General features: G+C 39.1%; 1 protein-coding gene across 1 annotated transcript in view; it reads right to left on the minus strand.

The window, feature by feature from the left end:
* Nucleotides 1-25270, minus strand: part of ANK2 (ankyrin 2) — a 168320-nt gene that overhangs the window by 118538 nt on the left and 24512 nt on the right. Inside the window, exons 3-5 of the mRNA XM_018569969.1 lie at nt 16364-16462; nt 13588-13686; nt 1107-1205 (exon numbers count right to left, since the gene is read on the minus strand). Of these exons, the coding sequence (XP_018425471.1) occupies nt 1107-1205; nt 13588-13686; nt 16364-16462 (297 nt within the window). The remainder of the gene's footprint in view (nt 1-1106; nt 1206-13587; nt 13687-16363; nt 16463-25270) is intronic.

The raw sequence follows: 25270 nt of genomic DNA on the forward strand, positions 1-25270 counted from the left end.
TATATATACTTGTCTTTAATAATAAGTCATCACTGCTGTAGTACTGTGGAACTTCACAGGTCTAGACTACCTATTGACTAGCAGGCATATTTACTGACCAGATACATCAGCAATAGTGTCCAGTAATAGTTTTACAACAGTTTTGCTTCTAACTTAATTTGTTTCCGTATAACTCATATGCTAAAGGTTTATTTGATATTATCCCCTATAGTCTAAAATTCCTTACAAACAGCCCAGTTATTTAATAATTTTGAAGAAATCTCAGGTATTGGATGGGAGCATCACATATTTTTGGAACTTTACTGCCCATTTCTTGTTAATGTTTATGTCAATTTAGAAATATAAAATTTTTCATTTTATTTTCAGTAATTTCCAATTAGTATATGGGCACTGCTTTGCATGTGAGTAATCGATGCTCTGTCTCAAACAACTAAATGTTGTTTTTTTCCTACTGTTTATATAATCGAAGACATACTGCATCTGCCAGAGAATTTACCATTTTTGAGTATGTTATTATTCAAAGAGGCCATCTGGATCCGATTTCTCAAGACTAAGTACCAGAATGTTAAGTTATTACAGAATACTTCCAAAGTACAAATGCAGGAAAGCAGTCACAGTCTTCAAGCAATGTGCTATGAGGATTGTTGAGCAATGATGGCCCTCGAGCACTTGACCTATGACTTTCCATAAAAATAAGAGAATGGAACAAGCTTATATGCTCCAGCTTCTGGTGCTGCTATAATGTTCAGATGACCAATTTTACCTTTATCTAAACACCATGACTATGCCTCAGATATGACTTGTGATCTATTATTGAAAACAGCAAAGTGCTTTCCATTATTGTACTGGAAAATTTTATAGCAGAACAGAAAGCATCTGAAGTGTCAAGATATTATATCGCATGTTCTAATAGGATCAGAAGAGACAGGAAAATGAGAACACAGACAGAAGATATTCATAGTTGTTAAGGATAGAAGGAAGACCAGATAACTGACGACATATAGAATTCATTTTACAATACTGCATTGTGTGTGGGCAGACCATTTTCTTCTAATTAAACCAAAGCAAATTATTGTCAGGCATCCAAATGTCATTATTTCACTTACCTCTGTAGCAGTGCTCTGATTGGCCCCATTTTCCAGCAAATATTTCACAACTTCAATGTGATTCTCTTGAGCAGCCATGTAGAGAGGGGTAAATCCATTCTGAAAGCAAAAACAAAGAGAACATGGAGACTACAATTTCAGAAAAACTTAATTTTCCTATATGCAGTTCAATCATTGTCCACAGAATCATTACTGAATTTGAAAATGTTCCCCATAGGAGTTAGCAAATTGTCGAACAATTAAATCAAAAGATAGATTTAAATATTTAGAATTTGATCCAGAGAATGCTTGCACTTGCACCTTTAAAGAGTCTGTGTCAATGGGCTATTGAATCAGAACCTCTTTCTAGTTATTGACACTAAGCCAGTTGTGACAAGAAAAGAGTGGATGCTAACCCAGAAAAGGTATTCAATCTAATTATGGTTGGTTTGTGTCACAAAGGGGAAAGCCTAGAGTCTGGTTTGGAGCTTGAGGTCAGTGTGTGGTTTGCGCCCCTCTCCTGGCTGGTAAGCCCATTTTTTTGTTGGACTGTGCTGAAAATACGTTGTACATTTGTTGTGATAAAGAAAAGTCCTTCTTTTGTTAAAAATTCATTTGTTATTGTTAAATCTTTGAAATAAAATGGACTTCATTTAGGTGCAAGCAGTATTTTGAGTGTCTCCGGTAAATCCGAATTCCCCAGAATATCATATTTTATATATAATCAGTATATTATCACACTAGATTACATTTTAATATTGTGTAGAGGATTTTAAGAATCAGAAATAGATGTAATTTGTTCTCCTGAGCTTGTGTTATTATCATGTACAGTGTTCCTTACAAATGCAATGTATGATCTGTGCTTCAGCACCTGCCTCGGAGCAAAGTCTCAAACATTTTTACTGAAGAGGTGCCAACTTTGGTGTTCCAAACATGCACCTGCCTTTTAAACACTGAAATAAGATACGGAACTTCTATGACCGACTGTAAAACAGAACAACAGTAAAGACTATAAGCTGCAATGGGAAGTGTTTACTACAATGTAAGTTCCCAAAATATTTTACTTATTGCCTCAAGGATCAAATTCTCCTATGCATACCATTCATTTGTAAAGGGAATGCACATCGTATTTCTATCTATGCTACAGTCTATTGAAAAGAAACTCCAGAGATGTATCTGGGGAGTTCTACTAATACACCTGCTAAAATACTTTTAAAGTCTGAATTATACTTTTTTTGTAAGCCGGGAAATTTGATACTGAACTTCTTAAGCACTTCAGAAGAGGCAATATGTATATATTTTAATTGGTTGTGATTTTAATTACTTCTTCTCCCCAAAACAAGATACTCATTAAATAAAAGCCTAGTAGCTTCAGAACATCCCATATGAAATGGGTTACAGACTTGTATCCACTGAAAGAGATGGGGTGTTTTGGACCAGGCTCTGTTAGTAAGAGCTGATTACTGAGTGCACTAGGCCTAAATCTGGTCAATTGCAGTAACAAAAAAGAAGAGCTAAGACTATAGAAAGGGAGCTTGTTACTGCAATGTTGATCAGCCTGCATATCTATTTCTGTGATTTCAGCTAGGCTTTAAAAAGAAGGTAGCAGAGTATTCATATAGAAATAACCTTTAATACCCAATATATACTATGTGCTAAACTAAGTTTTATAAAAATGTGCCTATGGCCCAGGTCATCCTATTCCGTGTGGCATAGGATTAGTAACTTGAAGATTTTATATTTCTTTGTATTACAACTGCAATTAATTATTGTCATCCTAGAAGTGATAATTACTGTATTGCCTATGCTTTTCACATGTATAATATATACATACTGTTTATAATGGCAAACCAAATGTACACTGTTAACTCCCTTGTACGATTCCTTCTTCAAGCAAGAACACCAGAACCACCAATTTATCTGATGTGACTATTATGACCTCACAATAAATCACAAACTACACATTTTGCAATTTTGGAATGCTGGTAACTTTAAGGTGCCATCCTTTTGGTCACTATAAGCTCCTACATATTTAATGCCTGTTATACACTGTAGTTATTGCAGATGAGCCAAAGGATTGCCCCAACTGATCCAGGCTGTGACAGAAATAAAGGTCAGTTTACATAACTTGTTGCCAGCATACAGTGTGACCTAGAAGCTTTGCATTGCTGGACATTTAACTACACTTATGTCTAATTGATAAAAAAGTAAAAGCGCCCATCAAAACTCTACATGTATCAAGCTAATGCAAATTTAATTCATTATCGCCCCATGTATATGCCACATACCAAAATCCATCAAAGTAGCACCCAAACATTTCAGAGCCTCAGCTGGTCCTTTCGCCTTGTATTGGTTCTAAAACATCAGTACTCTACTTTGAAGGTCTTTGGCAACGGATGTGTATATATGCTGACTACACATTAAATAGGCAAAAAAAACCTCTAGTGTAAGATATACACAGTGTAGACAAATATAAAGGACCTTCATGTAAACATTAAAAATGCATTTATAAAGAAAGAAAGAACATTGTTATCTCACATGATCTGCTTTTAAGCAGGGAATACAGATACCACTTCCTCGGAAAATAGAAATTTGTATGAATAAATGGCTCATGTACCAAGTTCTGATTGGTCACTAATTATAGTTAACAAGAAGATTGTAAGAGAATGATATAGCTTTTTTCTTTACTGGATTAGTATATTAAAGATCATATTACTTGTAATGATCTGAAACTAGTTTATATGTTGGAATGGCTCCAGTATGTAGGTTGCACCTGCCAGAAACTAGAAATAGGATAAATGAGCATATCTGCAAAGTGCAGCTAACACATACTGTATATCGGCACAATTGAAAGGAAGAACAGTTTTACAGTAAAAAAAAAAAAAAAAAGATTGGAGATCTAGTAATACAATTAGCTTGATTTTGCAGCAGAAAACTAAATCGATGTTTAATGTTATGTCATTACATGTAAATTTGCCCTTATTTGACAGTGTAGCCCTAGACTAGAGCCTACGAGGATCATTGGGGCAATGAGATCCTGAATTGAGTAGTATTTTACCAACATATCTATTATTCAATATTCCTGTCTATGCAAAATTATATGAGAATTAAAAAAAGAAGTCCACCATAACAGCAACAGATATCATTCTGGCTGATATTATGTCCCTTTATATATGGAGACCTTTCTTTCTGGATTTGGGATCTTGGTGGTGTTCAAACAGAGCAATGGAACAGCTACGGTATCAGCGTTTGGAGTTTTTTTGAGAACCGGAACACATGCACCTGGAAGATACACCTGTAGATAATGTTTGGTGAATGCCAGATCTATTGCTTTACAAATATGGCCCTCAGTATTACGGGAGTGCTTTAGTATAGGGTATAAAATGCTGACTAGCTACATCATTAGAACTGTGGAAGCATCAAACGGAGAACTACCAACACTAAGCTCCCAGTACTAAAAACAAATGTAGCACTATACACTGGCATCATATCGCAAGATATTTTGAAAACTCACTTGTTATCTCTCGTCTTGACTATTGCAACTCCCTCCTCATTGGCCTACCACTACACAGGCTAGCCCCCCTTCAGTCTATCATGAATGCTGCTGCTAGACTCATCCACCTAACCAACTGCTCAGTGTCTGCAATCCCCCTCTGCCTATCCCTGCACTGGCTTCTAATCCCCCAAAGGATACAATTCAAAATATTAACAACCACTTACAAAGCCATCCACAACTCTGCCCCCCGGCCATATCTCCAAACCTGTCTCAAAGTATCACCCTAACTGTCCCCTCTTCTCTTCCAAAGACCTCCTGCTTTCTAGCTCCTTTGTCAACCCCTCCCATGCTCACCTCCAGGACTTCTCTAGAGTCTCCCATAACCTCTGGAACCCCTTATCCCAACCTGTCAGTCTATCTCCTACTCTGACTGACCGTAGGCAATCCCTAAAGATTCATCTCTTCAGGGAAGCCTATCCCACCTCAAACTAACCGCTGAACTATCACGTTCTCAAACAATTCATCCCCACACAGCTCCCTCCTCATGTATCACTTCCCGCCCCCTTTTAGATTGTAAGCCCTCACAGGCAGGGCCCTCCTTACTATCTTGTCTTGAATTGTATTGTGATTTTAATGTCTTCCTTATATTCTAAAGCGCTGCGCAAACTGTAGGCGCTATATAAATCCTGTATAATAATAATAAAACTGCCACATACATTTGACAGCTGTCAAGGGTATATTATGAATTTTTGTTAACATAATCATTTATGAAAAAGATGCAACATTTGTGACCACAGCGCTATTACATGACCTCAAGAAGTGTGACATTCTTATATTTATGAGTTCTATTTTTTTTATCAGTTCATTTGTCAAATTATGAGGTTCATCAATGCTGCCGCCCATCTACTTTTTTTTTCAGGAAACGACCAACCAGAATCTATTTGGCTAATGTGAAAATATTTGGTTTAAGCTACTAGTCGTCTTGAGTCTGTACATCAATCAAATGCCTCAGCTATTTGCTGAACACATGCTGAGTGTTCCCTAGGAGTAAGTCTACTCACACATGGCATGTGCGGTGTGTGCAGCTGTGGTCACTTGTAATGATGAGAGCTCCATGTCGGAGATGAAATTACCAGTGACTGAGCACCTAGCAACTGATATACACACTACCTCTTAAACATGGTGGACACTAAATAAATGTTTTATTCAGTAAGATTACACCAAATTTAAAACTGTTATGTTACAAAATTACACAAAAATGTTATAAAATGCAAGAATAGGCACGATATATGAATATGTTTAATTATCATATATCCTATTACTGAAAAACAGTTCATATATCTTGCGTGCAAAGAGCACCATCCAAAGGTAACCAATTAGATTATACATTTTGCGTCATTTCACTACAGTAGACTGTTATCTGATTGCTTGCTATGTAATGCAAGCGATATATATTCATAGAACGTTTCACTTCTCTTATAAATAAACCTGTTATTAGTTGTTCATATTCAAGGGTTTGTCCTATATCACATTTCTTTGGTTGAGTTGAAGACTTTTACTGTAATAATTCTGGTGATTCTGATGTGGATTACACTATAGGTAAATTCTGATTATTTATTTTGTCATCATATTCTCTGTGTTAGCTCCCCAGGGTTGTAAAAAGGTTATGTTAAGCTTATATTGCACAACTAAAATACAGTGATATTATATAAGTATAAAAAAGAGACAAAAAAAAGAAAAATCAGATGATCAGCAAATACAACAGCACCATCTGGCTTTATACGCTACATCAGCAAAAAATATTTTCTAGTAAGCATATGAATAGAGCACCGAGTCATACAATAACTTTTTTTAGTAGTTATGATGCTGCTTTTTGACTAATGGAATCTGCAGATCAACATTCCGCTGCTTGATGCCCCATGTAGAGAGAATGTTACCATGCACATCATCTCAGAAGAGGAAAATGCCTTTCCCTGAGATCTCATGAGATTACAGGTAAGATTTCCCAGCAATGCTCTGCTGATGTAACCTTCCCAGGATACAATGCTTGGGCACAGATTACATCATTTGTACCAAAGTGGAACAGGAAGTGAAAAAAAAAATTGTGAGTGAAATAAAAATAGGCTTGTTTAGCTAATGAATGTAAGATTTTGATATATTGGTATTTCATATCAGCTTGCAGAGCTGTATGGTGATGTGATTCTTTGTCACAGGTGGTAAAGGTCCCCTTTAAGCCTACAGATGACTATCCTAGTAAAGGTCTAATCATTTTTTAAGAGATTCAAATCTGTAAGCTCCTGAGGTTCTGGGGTTTCTGTGTTTATTCAAGTCATTCATATGCAAGGAAGTTATGCAAATAAGCTCACAGGCTTTGGTAAGGCAGCTCCCTGACAAAACAGACCTCCATTGATGGGTATCCAGAAGCAACACAATATTTTGAAATAAAGGGTGCCAAACCAAAAGGTGAAAGAGTCTAGAAGTGCCTTTATTTTTCATAACTATAACCAAAAAAAAATCTCCTTTAGGTCTGAAATTATAATCGGTAGCAATAGATCCATTTGGTTATAGCATCTTTCGAGTCTAATCAAATCCTTATCCCATCCTAATCCCTGATGAAAGGGGAGTGTTGTTGCCCCTGGAACGTGTTGGCTGCTTTTGTTTGATCAAATTATGAACAATCAAAGGCACTTTTGGCATCCATTTTTTTAAAACATTAAAAGAGAACTATTGCCAAACCCTTTTTGGCTGAAGTTCTTTTTAGGGCCACAGGAGGACATTTACTAATGTCCTCCTGTGACCCAAGACACAGCATATAGCAGGCGGAGTCACGCTGCAGCCTGGACAGATCCCGAACAGAAACACACACAAAAATAAAAACGCATTTTCTATTAGGCCCCTTTTACACGGTTTTTACGATCAAGCCCTTCTGTCAGTTTTTTAGGTGAATCTGATCAGAAGGCCAATGTTAGTCTATGGGCAGCCAGATTTAAATGGGCATTTGTCTGTTTACATCTGATTACCCCCTAATCTGACCATGTCTAGAAAAACAAACCGTTTCGGCACATGTCCCTTTACATCCAGCTACCCATAGACCAACATGGGTCTGAAAGGTCTAAGGGGAATGAAAGTGCATCTAAATCCAAAACATTTTTATAGTTTGGGTACAGTAGAGAATGGATAAAACCCCTGTCAAGTTTATATTGCAGGTTATGGCCTCATTGGGAGATACACCCTGTCCAATGTCCTGGTGACCACTGTCACTTTAATTGAAAAACAGAGAAAATCCAAAAGTTTAAACTGCCACTGGAACAGGAATAGATGATAAATCTTCCAATGGAGGCACTTGTTTTGGTAACAACAGTCTAAGAAGGGATTTTCTTCTGCTTGTTGTGTCCACAGTACAGGACGTAAGGGAAATCTCCCCAATTGAACACAGACAGCAAAAAAAAATATTCTGATGGGACTTTAACCAATCCCTACTCTATCCAAAATGTTTAAAAATGCATATACTTTTAGAAGAAACCAGTTCAACTGTGATACAGACAGCATTTTATTTTTTTTTACATGGTTTTTTAAATCACTTTAGGTATGAAACGTTAATGATTATGAAAGTATTAAAGCCATAGGGCCAGCATACCAGCTTGGAAACCAAAATTTTCAGTAGAAATCAGCAACGGCAGCCACATGGAGTTCTGCTTAATATAGTATAATTGCTGCTGCACACTGAATGACTGGTACTTTGCCATTTGAGTTTTAAATACCTAACATTAAAAAATAGTAGCATCTTTGTAAGTGGTCATGTATGCTGGCTCATTTAACTGCTTTGTTTCTCATGCATGTCAATGTAAATACTGGAGCAACAGTAGCAGCTCAGAGTAATTCAGAAGCAGCTTGAAGCAAAGAAGAAGCAAGTGAAAGTAATGGCAAAGCATATGAAAGCATGCTGCGTTTGACTCACTAGTGAGTGCAATGCCCATGTACTGCACATGTGCCTTATAACTATCTAATACTGTCCTGGATGAGGTTGACCACATGAGGTTGTGGATTACAGAGCAACCGGCTGCTAACACCGAGCCCTTCTCTTCCATGATGTTGGATGACCCACATTTATACAGCTTTATTGCCAAGTTATGAGTCTGTATTTCTCACTTTGACCTCTACAGCTGAGGACTATGTACAGTGTCTGCTAATAAACTACAAAACATAACTGGCAGAGTTCCACAATAATCCAATGACAATCCCCTGTGGCTAGGTTATCCATTACTGTATTACAATATCTCCACTGTTAAATTACTGGTGGCTGTGATCATGCTTTACTTTAAACTGTAAACTTAGCAATGACAATTATTTTAATCCTGTTCATGCACACCAGATATATGGAAAGACCGGCCAATACATGCTGTTTGTGGCCTGTATGATTCCAAGAGTAACTTCATTAGGAACACAATTCTTAGACATTCATTCCTGTTCAAATGTTCTGATGATACAATGATTACCCACTATCCTGAGGAGGCTATGAGCAGGATTGCTGTGGTGAAAATAGCCACTAAAAAGTTATATGGGATGACTGGCAAGCTGCCAGAACTTTGTTCCTTAATGTACATCACTTAATATCAGTAAGAACATGTACAGTATCATTTAATTGCAAAACAAAACAGTTTGAACCAGCAAGTAAATTTAATTTAAAAACTGTTACAGCTTGATAACTGCCATTAATACATAGTTACAATGAGCATGCCTATTCAATAGCGATGGTGCAACATATCAGCATCAGCCAATAGGCATGATCACTCTTTACATATGTAGTAGGCAGCTTCAGGATTCAGAAATACTTCCCAGACTCACACTAAATCCTCACACTCACAACATGGAATCTTCCAACTCAGGTTTGCTCGACTAGTGGGGGGCAGTAGGATGAGACAACTTTAAATTAAATGACTGTTGGTATATACTCAGATGTCTTGTGGTTCATGATAACTCTTTTTATCTAATAAAGGCAGCAACAATGTATTGTATTCTAGTAGTTTACTGATGTCTGAAGACAAACTGCAAGTCAGCAGTGCAGGGTTCACTTCTAATGTGTACTCTCTACATTTCCATTTTTCTTACTGCAGGGTAAATGTAACGTATACACCTTTCCAAGGAGTAAACATGCCATCTGCTATATACTTACTGAGAAGTAATGCATATAAAACTTAGGCTGAAGGCAAATTCTGACTCTTAGTTACATGTCACCAGTGCACAAGTTACCATACTGCACGTCACATCATTCAGATGAATAGCAGCGACTAAAGGACAGCCCTGTTTAATTATTCCGTTTAGAGTTCAACACATAGATCTTTTACAGACAGCCTTCAGCACTTTAATTGCTATGCAAGAACACCTCTCATAATGCCAAGCTAATTAACATTATCGGAACTGTTGTTCAACATTACAAGAATAAAGAAAACCTTCCATGAGAGAAATACAAAGACTAGTATTACGGATCAGTCAAGTCAGGACTAACCTGCAACTATACTCACTGAGCACTTTATTGGGAACACTACAGTATACTAAATATTGACCATGAAATGATGCATATGGTTAGCAACAATACCCAGATGTGTTGTAGGATGCAAGTGATGATTAACTGATATTATTGGGCACAGAGCATGCCATTAAAAAAATCCCACACACAACAGACAAGGCAGGTTGGATCCATGAATTCATGTTACCGACACCAAATTCTGACCCTACCATCTGGGTGCTTCAGCAGAAATCAAGATTCATCAGACCAGGGAACATTTTTCCAGTCTTCAACTGTCAAGTTTTGGTTAGCCCGTGTCCACTGCAGCTTCAGCTTTTGTTGGTTGATAGGAGTGGAACCCGACATGGTTTACTATTGTTGTAGCCCATCTGGCTCAAGGTTCTACATGTTGTGTTGATTCTGAGAGGCTTTATCTGCTCACCACAGTTGTAATGAGTGGTTATCTGTGTTACTGTAGGCTTTGGAAGGGGGAAAGCTCCCCCGAAACACGTCAGCTAGTCGGCCTTCTCTGGGACCTGCTCTTTATCCGATTGCTCATTCCGTTATACCTCTATGTGAGTAGTTTTTATGTCATTTTTTTATTACTCTATCTAATAAACTTTAATACACTAGGAGGAGGCGTTGTTTGTTTTATTTGTTTTAGGCTTTTTATCAGCTTGAACCAGTCTAGCATTTCTGTCTGCAGAATTGCAACTCACTGGATGTTTAATAATCATGCTACAGTCAAAGCCACATTTTTTCCCCCATACTGATGTTTGATATGAACAATAAAGCCCCATTCCAACTGCTGCCTTTGCCACATCCCCTTTAACTAGTTGCTGCCATTAAAGCGGTACCACCGTGCTGCAAGGGTTAAGTGCTCAATTTTTCTAGGGGGTGAAAATAAAGTAGAAATACTCATCTGATTCTAGCTGCTAGACCGGTCCCTGCAGTCTCTTCTACCCTGGGCTCTGGTGGTCTAAGAACCCGTGACGTTATCAAGTCAAATACAGGTCTATTAGATGTGAATACCTCGAGGAGTATACCACAGCCGGAGCGGAGGGTGAGCGAGATAAGGTCACTGCCCGAGAACCGAGGATCAGGTGAGTATTTTTATATGCACCCCTAGAGAAAAACAAGCACTTAACCCTTGCAGTGGGGCTACCCACACACTGCAAGGGTTAAGTGCTTGTTTTTCTCTAGGGGTTAATTTTTCAAAATCCAAGAGTTCTTCTTTAAATATAAAAGAAAACTACCTAAATGCCCTTTTCACTTAAGTAAATTCCCTGTCAATTGGCATTCTGGTCTAAAGTCTTTATACTTCTACTGTGTACAGGATGGGGGGGTCCTTCTCTGGGTGCTTATGTCACTGCCTGTGTGATGAGGACAAATCCCATTGGCTGTCCAGCAATGGGGACCTTTTAGAATCCAGAAGTATAAGCAGTGGCATCAGCATAAGGGGACCAAACAGGCACATCTGCAGTGCTGGATTATTGCTCCCAGAGGTGGCAATGGCGAGGGATCCAACTGGTGGATATTGGTAAGTAAAACTTTGCTTCACCAGGTATTTGCAAAAAAAGAGAGAGGAGTGGAGGGTTTCCTCAGAGATAGGCTTTAACGGAGGCTCCTGAGCTATATTTGCATGATATTGCATGATGAACTACACCGCTGCCACATGACTAGCTAATTAGATAATTGCATTATTGAGCAGTTATACCTAATAAAGTGCTCAGTGAGTGCATATTCCAGGACAGTGACTCAGAAAGTATTGAAGCAATATGATCAACATAGCAGCCAAGCAACTATTTTTTGTAAGAAGTCAGCAATGGCAGACTATGTATTACTTTTATGATAGGCTTAATTAATACAAACTTTCCTTGCAGGCCACTATCTTTTAATTGCTGAATGCCAGAGCCTCACTGGTGGTAGAAAATTGGTCTTTGACTACTAACAATTATACGGTAGGAGGGGATCATGACCTGGAGCAAATGAGAGAGTGAATTTCTGGGACTAGAATTCCAGGGGTTCCACGGGACCACAGAGTTCAGTTCTAGACCCAAAATCAAAAATGTCATATCTTGCAGCTTACCAAACCTTATATGTGGTGGCTGCATTAGATTTCCTTTTTTAGACTTTTTAAAAATGTATTTTCACCTGGTGATCAGTAACACACTTCGCGTCTTAGGGTGGGTTCACTCTATGGAGGATCAATAGAGCCACCCTTGGACAGCGGCACTGTCACCATGTGGAGACAGTTGTGTTAGATGCTTTAGCAGATTTAGATGGATAGATAGATTAGATGCTTGTTCCCGATATGCTAATGTGTGAATGGGGACTTAAGGAAAAAAGACAACTACATTTGGCAAACTGCAATATTTTAAACTTATGCTTTGGGTTTAGATACATTTCAAAGAATGACAAGGGAGCTATGACAAGGTGTCTGTTCTTCAGCATTACTGTTACCTTTTCAAGACAAGTCAGGCTACTTTAATGTAACGTAAACCTGGCCCCCTCAACTGCACCTCATACACACATATGCTCCATGATGATGCTTTCACTGATTCATTATGGGGTTATGGACCCAAAGAGACTGCTACATCTATTGCTCCTGCTGCTATGCCATTTGTAAAATCTATGAAGGTTAGTATAAAGGTAGCTGCAGACTTTTTTTGATCAGGTCTCACTGGGCTTTAAGACCTTTAATGTCTCTGAGAATACTTATGCCTCTAAATAAACTTTCTCATTACTACACATGCTGTATATCAGGTCCTGCTCATCATTTATTTTAGAATAAAGGCTACATTTGCAGCCTCCACTCATATATTCGTGCTATGTGGTGATCTAATTATTGTCTAGAAAACATATGCCTCTAACGAAACTCCTTTGCTAATCAGGGGAGTTTTTCCAACTCCCTTTCTCATAACTACCCCATTCATTCATTGTTGTCATTTGATCTGCAAAGAAATTTAGCTGCAGCAAATCCAGTAACTAAAAAAAGTTTTTTATTTTATTTTACAGTTTAACTAATTAACAGTTGAATCCCTTATTAACCCTTAGTTAGCTCTAATTCATTTTTATTAACTCCATTTATCCCTTAGCTATTTATTTTGCAGCTTGTACCGTTCATATGTAAACTTTTAACATTTGTGCTTTTCCATTTTTGTAGTGCCACATAAAAAAAAATGCTTTGTTCCAGAAACATAATTCTAGAGCCTTTATAAAAAGGACAGATTGCAGAATACATTTGGACTTTTGATGTTTTATCATCTACATTTTTGACCCAGAGCCCTGCTCCTAAGTGACCATTTAAAACCGCAGTGGTAAAAGTAATAAGAGTTTGGCTTAATATCATAAACATTTATTACTTATCATGTTTATTCATTCAATTATTTATTTTAAGTCTTGTTTTTTATTTTTTTAATCATAACTGCATAAAAGATCATTTATTATAACAATACAGGTAATAAGACATTATGACTTGTTCACACTTATTAAAGTACCTGGGACTGGGCATTGATATTGGCTTCTTGCTTGACCAGAGTCTTCACCACTTCTACCTGCCCGGCCAGACATGCAATGTGTAGTGCAGTGTTCCCTTTCTGAAAAGATATAAAACAATATTATCACACTTTTTTTCCTATGCTTTATATAAAAATAAAAAAATCCTAGCTTTATTGAAAATGATTTCATACATATATATAAATGATACACCAGCCATTTTGTAATTTAATGGTATTAAAAATGACCCTTCCATTGCTATCTTTAGGCAACCTTAATTTACTAAAACTGCCATATCTAAAATATTTTTGCTTCCTTGCTTCAGTGATTAGCTCACTACTTTTCTTAAACCCCAGCAAAGAACCTGAGATAAAATATCAGGCATCCCCAGAAAGGGGTTTCTCTACTGAGATAGTTCAGAATAATGCAGCACTTTAGGAATGCCAGGAGTATGCCATGGTCTCTATTTCATCACTGGCACTAATCATGTGATTATAGAATTTCACACGCAAAAGGTGATCTAGTAGTGTAGATTAGACGCCTACTCTTTCCCTCTGTTAATAAAATACAAGCTGTCTTGTATCAATGCCTGGACAATTCTTCTGACGTTGAGGGCCGGTTCACACCACAAAGTCCGCGTTCCAGTGCGTTCACCCTCTGGAATGCACTGGAATACAAGCCGGCTGGCTCCCTGCGTTCAGGGGCGGGAGGAGGAGTGGCGGTGCATTGAAGTCAATGGCACAACAGCCACGCCCCCCTCCTGCAATGCGATTGCCCACACCCAAAACGCAGGCACATTAGTGTCTGCATTTTGGTCCAATGCAATCTGCAAAAATAGTGCTTGCAGTATTTTTGCAGATCACACTGGACCGGAACGCAGACGCTAATGTGCCTGCGTTCCGAGTGCGGGCGATCGCACTGCAGGCAGGGGGTGTTGCTACTGTGCCATTGACTTCAATGCACCGCCACTCCCCCTCCCACCCCTGAACGCGGGGAGCCGGCCGGCTTGCATTCCAGAGGCCGAATGCTCTGGAATGCAGCCTTTGTGGTGTGAACCAGCCCTGAGTGCAACTCATTATCAATAACGGCCCATTCACACCACATCCAGATCATCTCCAGAACAGACCAGATTGTTTCGGGACCCAAAATACATCCTAATGTATCCCTATGCTATTTCTGGCCTCTGTTCACACAGAGTTCCAGACCAGACAAGAAAAAAAACTGCATGTCTTATTTTGTCTAGTCTGAAATGCACTGGAACTGCGGGCAGGTTCACATAATTTTCCGGACCAGATCTGGTCCAGAAAATGGTGTGAACCTGCCCTGAATCAAAAAACCTCCTAAAATAAAGTAAGCAGCGAATATTCACATTTTATGTTTGTAAATGTATTTATTTATTACATTTATTTATATAAATACCTGCATCCAATATGGAAATTGCACTATAGATATACGAGTTGTTTTCTAACAGTACAACAAACTAAATCAAGCCAACCAAACTGACAAGAGAGCCAGTATAATGCATGCATTGATTTGTATCTATATGTTTATTCACATGTACTGTACATATATATACATGTGTATTATTATAATGTTATAATTATTTGACAACGGGTACCAATAATAAGCTATTAGCATGGGAGCGCTAAACATTGAGCTTTTTTCATGTATGCTTGGCCCTTAGAACTGCTAGATCCTATTACTGTACAGTATATCTAAAGCCATTTTTTTTTTCATTTTGGATACAGTATGGATTGTTTAAAACCACTATCATTGTTTTGCCATCTCTGTTCCACTAGGAATATTTCCCTTCACTGCTCATCCTAAATTCCCTCTTAGACAGCTATATATGAACAAGTGTCCCCATTTAAAGATCTCCCCTCTATTTCTGTTCTAGTCACAACTCTTCATCACTCTACTCAAACCTAAATTTTACCTTTAAATTAGGGCTGCGGAAATTAATGATTAATTACTCGATTTTAAGAATTTTAATCAGTAATGAAAACACTCACCTCTCCGCCGGCTTCCCGGAGTCCCGTCGGAGATCCAGTGACGTCACGGACATCGACGTCACTGGACTCTTCCCCCCCGTCCCCAAGTGGCTCCGTCGGCTAACGAAGGGAAGGGGGAGGGGTCTGGTGACGTATATGTCCGTGACGTCACCGGACTCCACCCCCTTCCTTTTGTTAGCCGACGGAGCCACTTGGGCCGGTGATCTGTCGACACTGAGAACTTATCGAGTTCTGCGACCGCCTGACTTTGCCCAAGAAACTTGTTCTGCACGAGCGCCAGCCAAGGCATTGGCCTATACACATACAGCACAGCAATTAAGTAATAAAATGAACTAGGATCACACTAGCACGTTATTATTCTGAGTTGCCCCACTCAACCGGCGACCATATTGAGTGGGGCACGTGAGATTAATAACGTGCTGGATTAGTGTGATTCTAGTTAATTTTATTACTTTATTGCTGTGCTGTATGTGTATAGGTCAATGTAGTTGGATCTGTATGTGCGTTATAATTAATCAAAATGAATCAATTAATTAATTCGATTAATCGAACACAAAATTTTCATCAGTACCAGCCCTACTTTAAATACTAATAATACTAATACTAATTAATTTCTCGGAGGCTGTACTGCCTAGAGTTACATCTACGTTTAATATATAGTATATTGTATCTCAGCCCCTCACCTAACAGTGTCCCTTTCTATTTACTTCATAACAGAACTTCTTACAGTTTCAGTTTTTTCTCATTTTAGTTTTTTAAACTGTACCTTGGTTGCAGAATCCACTGAAGATCCTCTTTCCAGCAATTCATTAACAAGATAGAGATGTCCTTCTTTGGCAGCAAGATGCAAAGCATTGAGTCCATTCTAAAACAAAAACACAAAAATCTATTCACTAACAGATGAGGATGAAGGAGAAAAACATATTTTAGATTGTAAGCTCTCACGGGCAGGGCCCTCCTTACCATCTTGTCTAGAATTGTATTGTAATTGTAATGTCTTCCTTATATTGTAAAGAGCTGCGCAAACTGTTGGCGCTATATAAATCCTGTATAATAATAATAATCTAGCTAGGATGTTATTAATGCAGTATAGGTTTAGAAAAAGATTTTGCCTATATTTCACTAGCCCATGCACTGTGCTGCTACTGAGATGATTGTGAACAAATGGTTAAATATTTTAGTAAAAGAAATACAGTCACCCAATAGCCATAGGGGAGCTAGGGACAGTGTGTATATTGCTCCTTAAAGAAACACTTTTATTTTCCAAACAAGATCCTGTGGACTGCGGCATGTTTTGAATCTTGATTGAGGTGGAGACGCACTGGTTGCCTGCACCTGGGACGCAGATGCAAGTCAGAAGCCAGGATCGAAATGTGAGTGGTGTTTTGCTTTGTTTGGATCATTCTGATGACATTGCCTAACATGTATGCCCTCTAGTGGTTATAAATCAGAAGACGAAAAACAGTAATGACCAATATGACTCAGCAGTCTGTAAAGTTGAGATAATTTAACAAGATTTAATTTCAGATAAATAATATATACCAATATTTACACCACTTAAATGCATTATTACTACATAGTTATTATTCTTACTGATAGAAAGATGGCACATTTAAACTTCATGATGTTTTCAAGATGTTTAGAACTATTGTTCTGCTTTTCCTGCAAGACTAAATTACCTCAATAGTATGCAATGCAGAGATCCCCAGCGCAAAGGAATCTTTAGGGTTCCATACTGAAATCTATCATTGATAGGTAACACCATACATAACACATAACGGCCCCTCACAAAATCTATAATGATGAAATGCAATGGTTGGAGGAGCTGAAGTCATTGCATGCTAAGGTACTGGCTTGAGCCTGGCACAACTGTCTATTGAAAAGTTTTAACTTGTAATAAAGGTATTATGCTATGTGGGCACTTTATTATTTAACATTCTATCCAGAAAGTGGGTCTTGTTCTGTTGGGGTGGCCATGTCGGCATACTAGAAGATGTGTGTGGACTTCATATGTGCATTTATAAATGTTAATATTATTCTGCTCTTTGTTGCTTTAACTCATTGTTTAAGGATTGATGTTATTTTTTTCTTTTGCTAATGGTGATCTTTCGTTATATTGTGTTACACAGACAAAAAGACTTTAGGAAATTTACAGGACACCTTTGACTTTTCTCTGAATATAAGAGATATCACCCACACCAATCAATCCAATGTTATACTCCACCGATCACTGAAAGGGAGGGCTTCGCTTATCCTGACCACTTTACTCCTATGCATTTACCTTTGTATTGTATTGAATTGTATTCCATGCACAAACTTTCTCATATTTTTACAAAACAAATTGCTGTGTTACACTGGATATAATCAGACCAGTCAACATGCAGTCAGATAAGCACTGCTGGAAGAATATATTTTACTACAGACACTCTAATCAGACCATACAGAATTTGTACAATTAACTTTAGATTTACCAAAACTATGTAATATGAGGACTTACCTGATCCATCCAATCAATTTCTATCCAATCAGGCAATATATAGTTATTAGTAGATTTAAATAGGTTCACACCATAGTGTTGCAAGCACACAATGCACAATGCACCTAGCCTGCAGTAACATGTGCTAGGCGCATTGATTTGCCATTCATTTGAATGATACCCCAACACATCTGCGGTTGACATGCATTGTTGTTTTCCACCGCAGTGCAACTCAAGGTATTGTGGTGCCACATGCACTGTTTTGCAATACACCGCCGCAAGGAAGTGTGTTAGGGTGCCATTCAAATGCACCTAGCGCACAGTACCGCATGCTAGGTGCATTGTACGATAACACAATACTATGGTGTCAACGGGCCCTAAAGGTGATTGTACAGTTGCACTGTAACATGTGTGGTATGCTCAAGGAGTATCTTAGCACAGCATTGTTCATGCTTGTGAAGTGGATATAGTTAGGAGTTATAATTACTGTGTTCATGTCAGATGGCCTGTGCAAAATGTTCCAAAATCATATTGTAACTGTGTCACTGAGATCTCTATATAAACCTTACTAAACCAAATCAACAGTGTTTAACTAAAATTTTACCTAAAGCCAAGAATATACTGTATATTGCAGTTTACTAGTCCTTAGGCGAGGTGGCTGCATTGTTTTTTGTTTTTTTTTAAACAGTACAAATGGCGAGCGCACAACTGATATGGAATATGATAAGATGAATGGATATGTTTAAAACAAATTTTAATATTAAAACAAATTTAAAACAAATATAAAACAATAATATGCCAATGCTAAAACAATGCTTGTGATGGTATGGATAGAAACTTTAAAAGCAATATTAGACTGAAAACTCACTGTTTGGGAGGACAGGATGGAGTCTTGCAGTTGAGGAGTGAAGGCTGTATAGATCGCTCAGCAGTAACTCTGGCCGGTCCGTGTGGGTATAATAAACGGGTTTTGGACGGACGAACTGGAGTCTTCACGTTAGAGAAATAAGAGCAGTTTGTCGGCATGGAGTGCTGAGCAGCATCTGTGGCTGGTCTGTATGGGTGTAGAGAACGGACTACATGATTCTAGGTCAGTCTATTGTTATTCATCGGTAGTTGATGTGACTAAAGGGTCCGTTAGGCAAGGTGAACTATGCCGTTTGACGTGACACTCACCGTCAGGTGCAATGAGAGCGCAGCTGGCCAGGCTGCCACTCGTCGGCTGAACGGGAGCAGAAGTGCCGCTGTATAGCGGTATCTTGTAGATAAGCGATCGTTCTGAAATTGTCTTGGGAATGAGCTCAAGGCTAACGGACACTGCGGTCCGTGGAGTGGAGGATTGGCTACGCGTTTCGAGGTTCAAGACCTCTTTGTCAAGCCCGAAGTGGTTTACTGGTGCGGGCGGGAAAAGCAGCGGTTTAAACAATGACAGGTGGGCGTGGTTTCCGATCGTGAAGAGATGTGATTGGTCAGTTGATTCAGAGCTTATGACTAGGAGCCGCTGATGTGGGGAAAGTCTCCTGTGTGTGTATTTTTATGATCTGAGATCGTAGGTGGAGGCTTGGTCTGTTGAATGAAAGGGTTAGGGAAGGGGGCACTCTATAAGGTCATGGACAGATGTGCTGTTACTATGAGCGATGGGGTGACTTGATATTGACTTCTCCATACACAGTTATTATTTGGAAAATGTGTGTTTAGATATAGGGTTCCATTGGGGATACGAGAATACAATGGAATCACGTATAGGGGAAGGCCTATTCAGACCAGTGGGCACAGAAGGGGGGGAAAGGGGGGCTCTTGTGAAGGCAGTATGATACGTGTATTTTGCGTATATTTTAAATTCAATTTTATTTTAGAGGATGGTTAGTATCTCCAAATCTTCATTTAATCCCATGGGTGTTAGGCCCCGTTCACACCTTTACGTTTTGTCGTGCGTTCAACGCTCTATCAAGTTTTCTATGGGTCTGGTTCACACCTTTCCGTATTTCCGCCGTCTGAAACGCCCTACAAAACGGCCTACGCTCAAACAAGTACATGTACTTCTTTGGGCTGTTTTGTAGGGGGTTTTACATTGGGATACAGCCAAGTAGCCTTCGGAATCACGCGACGGTCGCGCAACTTTTTTACCGCGAATCGCGGTAAAAAAACCGTGCGACAGGCGCGCATATTCAATACGCCTAGGTGTGAACCCAGCCTTAGGGTATTCAGTTTGTATATCCAATAAGTTTCTCTATGGCATAGGCGTTTGAAGCGCTCTGAGGGTGTTAGGTGAATGGGTATATGTTCTATGGCGAACACTTGGAGGGCGTGGATGTTTTTGTGGTGTTAGGCAGTGAAGTGCCGTGGCACGCTGTGTTCAGTATCACCCTTTTCAATGAAACGCCGGTGTTCTCCAATGCGTTTCCGTAACGGTCGTATAGTGCGTCCAACGTACATCAACCCACAAGGGCATTTTAGTCCATATACCACGTGATCGTGTGTACATGTGATGAACTGTCTTATGTTGTAGACATTATTGCTATGATCCCTGAATGATGATTGGCCATGATGGATGAATTGACAGGTGAGACACTTCGGCTTTTTACACCGGAATGTCCCTACTCTGTTGTCAAACAGGAAATTTTTTGTGTTATTTTCTGTTTTTTTAAGCAATTTGCATGGTGCAATAAGGTTCTTGATGCTTTTGTTCTTCTTGAAATTTATAAATGGTCTATTTGGCAGAAAGGGTCCTAACTTTGGATCTTTGAGTAGGATGTGCCAATTTTTGTGTAATACTTTTTCGATGGCTTTATAGCTATTATTGTAAGTAGTGATAAATCGCACTTGGTTGTTAGTTGAGGATTGTCTGCGGTCAATGGATTCGGTTTGGTTCGTTTGTAGATAGGTTGAGAAGGCATTTGTGATCAAATCATTGGGGTACTTTTTCTCTTGAAATTTTCTGGTGAGAAGTGAACTGGAAGAACAGTAGTCAGTTTTGTCGGTGCAATTTCTGCTGAGTCGGCAAAACTGACTTTTGGGAATATTCTTTTTCCAGCGGGGGTGGTGACAGCTGTGGTAATGAAGGTAGGAGTTGCCTCCTGTGGGTTTTATGTGGTTTTTGGTAATGATTTGGTTATTTTTTGTGGTCAATTCAAGATCTAGGAAAACGAGTTCGGTGGTGCTGGTGACGTGAGTGAAGGAGAGGCCTAATTGGTTGTTGTTACAATGTTGCACGAATTCAACTACATTTTCTGGTGAGCCATCCCAGATGATGACTATGTCATCTATATACCGCCCGAGGAAAACTAGGTGTTTGGCATATGGATTGTTTTTCCATATATGATGGTCCTCCCAGTACCCCATGGTAAGGTTTGCGTAGCTGGGTGCATAATTGGCGCCCATGGCCGTCCCGTTGATTTGTAAATAGAATTTTTCTAGAAAAGAAAAATAATTGTGCTGTAATGTAAACTCGGTGCACTCCATGATGAATTTTGCTTGGTTATGGTTGATGGCAGATTTGGAAAGATAGAATAGGAGGGCCTTTAGACCTACTGCGTGTGGGATGGATGTGTACAGAGAACACACGTCTAATGACACCCAGCAGTATGTGTCATTCCATGCATAATTGGATAGGATTTGGATAAGGTGACCTGAGTCTTTGATATAGGATGGTAAGGCTGTGACTATAGGTTGGAGGAATTGATCAATGTAAACGGACAGTCCGCTGGTAAGGTTGTTGGTACTGGCTATTATTGGGCGCCCAGGTGGGTTTTCAATGTTCTTGTGTATTTTGGGTAAATGGTAGAAATAGGGCGTGATAGGATATTTGGGGTGTAAAAATGATCTTTCTTTTTTTGTAATGATGTCACTTTTTTTTTTTTAAGGGTACATATATTTTCTGCAAGCACAGAAACATATTTGTTGATCCTGCTAGAAATCTTGCTGCACTCCTTACCGGATCAATGAAAGTCCTGTGTATACAGGTAGGTGCTCGTAGCGACCACGGATGGCATCGTGAAAAACATACAAATATCAAGGATGTCACCAGCAAACCGATTTGAAGTGATTAGCAAAAGTTTGTTTTAATGAATAATTGCCATTCAATTTGCAAGCGCTTTTGGGGCCTCAAGGGGTCTCCTTCATCAGGCTCAGAATGACGCAATATCTAAACACCATCACCTTAAAATAGACATACATAATGAGTATAAAACCAGTCCCCTCCCACCCTTACACAGCATCAGGAATACTTCTCCCGCCATTACACAGTTCAAAAAACTTACTGTACATGAGCCTGGTGTCCTGTTTCCTCAGCAACGGACTTATGTTGCTTCACAGCCAACGGCCGTGACTGCGGAGCGTGCCGTTCTCTCCACAGGCTTGCCTCATTTTTTTACTTGTAATATCTATTTTAAGGTGATGGTGTTTAGATATTGTTTAATTCTGAGCCTGGTAAAGGGGGCCCCTTGAGGCCCCGAAAGCGCTTGCAAATTAAATGGCAATTTTTCATTAAAACAGATTTTTGCTAAACACTTGAAATCCTTGATATTTGTTTGTAACTTTTTGTTCACTAAAGTGAAATCTCAAACAATGCTATTTGCCTTTCCAGCTAGTGTCAATACTGTATCTGTAAATTATCATCAAAGACATCAATCAAAGACCTCCAAAATCCAAAAAATGAATGAGGAAGATATAAAACAATGTTTCTTCATAGATACAGTATACATTGAGTGAGCATTAGTACAGAAGTATGTTACTGACAGAATCAGAAGTAAAAACGAATGCAGGCACCAGATCTAAGAACAGGTAAACTGTCAAATGTTTGCGTTTTGGGTTTAGATACGCTTTCATTGTCAGGCGTAGGGCTACCATTCGTGTATGACTATCACTCCTATTCACTACAATACACCACATTAAAAACCTCTGACGGTTCTGAAGAATTGCTCATGCAACATACATTAAAAATACAATAGATCAGCAAAAGGAATTCCCCTATTTGAGAGATTCTACGTTTATGATGAGTATGGATTTTACAGAAAAATAAAATGTACTCCTTAAATTGTTGATGACGCCATAAAACATTTTGCCATCGCAGCAAATACGGAGATGCTTGTTTAAAAGCAATTCGAAAAATGGCTAAAACAAGGTAATTAATGCAACTGAAAGCGCTAAAGATTTTAGAAGAAGCGGGAAGTACTATTATGTCATTACTCAGTGATCTTCTGTCTGCCCCCAGAGGCTCAGAATAGCACATAATGAATGAATATTTTTAGCAGCTGCAGTACATTTCACATGATGTATCTCACTGAGCAAGAACAAAAGTAAAGTGCCAACTGACAAGTCTTAAAAAAAATCAGTGCATGACTTCCTTGCTCTAGACACTTGTCTGGGATCATTCACAAGTCGGAGGAAACCTCTGAAAAAAGACGCGTAGGCTTCCACTGCTAATTTGCTTTTAAAAATGCTATTTGCCTGGCTGTCATTCAGATTCAGTAGCTAAAAAAAATGGTCACGGTTCTGAAACAAGACTTTACGTCAATCAGTAATGGCTTTACACTGAATGTACCTAAAGTGAAACTGAAGGGAAAACTTTTTTTAGAGAGGGATTATAACATGTCAGGTTTTTTTGCTGTCTGAGTTCCTGTTAGAGAGATTCACCTTCTCTATTTTGGGTTGTCATCAAAACAGGAATAGATGGGAAATCTTCCAATGGGGGCACTCGTTCGGGTGGCCCTACTGACCACCAGGGATTTCCCTCTCTTTAGAGGGATTATCTCTCTTTTATTTTTGTGGCTAATGGACAGGAAGTGAAGGGAAATCTTCCCAACGGGACACAAAGGGCAAATAAATCTGACAGGGGTTATAGCTCTCTCTTACTCTATCCAACAGTACAAAATATTTTTTGGCTTCAGTTATACTTTAATACATTTATCTAAGTACAGTCTGTCAAAAACATAATAAATCATTTTAGACTTATGACGGTTGTGACACTCTATCTCTCACCAAAAATGTAAAGTTCGACTGAAGCCAAAACTTGTATTTATTTTGGATAAAGTGGAGAGTGATTAGAATGTTTCTTAGGTTTTTATTGCTGTCTGGGTCCCTGTTATGGAGATTCACACTCTATATTTGTCCTGGTGACCGTTATCATTGGAAGTGAAAGTGAAAAAACATCCCAAATTGTGGATTGTCTTCAGAACAGGAATAGACGGGAAATCTTCCAGGGGCGGACACCCTATTCTCATGACCCTGCTGACCACCATGGATATCACCCAGTTTGAAAGGCCCCCCCCCCCCCCCCATTTGTCGTGGTGACCATTATCACTGAAACCGAGGCATGTTTCACACATAGGTGCTGCGGAAACTTTTGTCAAGTGCGCACAAAACGCGCTTGCATTGCCATTACTAGTTACTGGCACACCAAACGTGGCCAGGAGCAAGCTCGCACCTTCTCCGCGCTTGCGCGCGTTAAAACTCACACAAACGTGGAAGAAAAAAACGCGGAACGCATGTTGCAGATTTTGCTACATGCACTACTTTTATAGGAACCCATTGAAATAAATGGAGACGAGCGGCAAACGCGGAGAAACACACAAACACGTGCGACTGCTGCACTAGGTGTGAACCGAGCTTAGAATTTTCGGTGTTGCGGTGACCCTTCTGACCACCAGAAATGATATCCCTCTATTTGGAGGGATTTTCTCTGACTTCCTTTTGTGGCTATCAGATTGAAAGTGAAGGGTTAATCTACCTAATGGGATATTGGTTATAATAACCCTCCACTACTCTATTAAAAAAAACGTTTTGGCTTTAGTTCTACTTTACATTCTCTATAGGAGTCCAGCTGCTTGTATAGACTCATTTATCTGGCACCTCCAGGTGTTACTGGAGGGGATAAAGTTACGAACATACACAATGTGAGGTGAGGTCCAAACTAACAACTCACAATTGTAGGGATCCTAGCAACTGCAATCTCTCAATTAGGAAGAAGGGGGCAAAGAACAGCCCAAAAATGAATACCTGCCTGAACCAGGACAGGGGTAAGCCCACCTCTTGACACAGCAATTACCAGCTGGTACCCATATCAGTGGCTCTCTTTTATCCACTTTACAATGAAAGCCCAATTTAACGAAAACTAATACTTTTTTTAATACATTTTTCTATTCTATACTTATGTTCAGTAATAAATAATACAATGGGTTTTTTTTTGAGGGGGGGGGG

This window comes from Nanorana parkeri, unplaced genomic scaffold (assembly GCF_000935625.1).
Source record: "Nanorana parkeri isolate BGI_ZX_2015 unplaced genomic scaffold, ASM93562v1 scaffold36, whole genome shotgun sequence".
Classification (NCBI taxonomy): Eukaryota; Metazoa; Chordata; class Amphibia; order Anura; family Dicroglossidae; genus Nanorana; species Nanorana parkeri.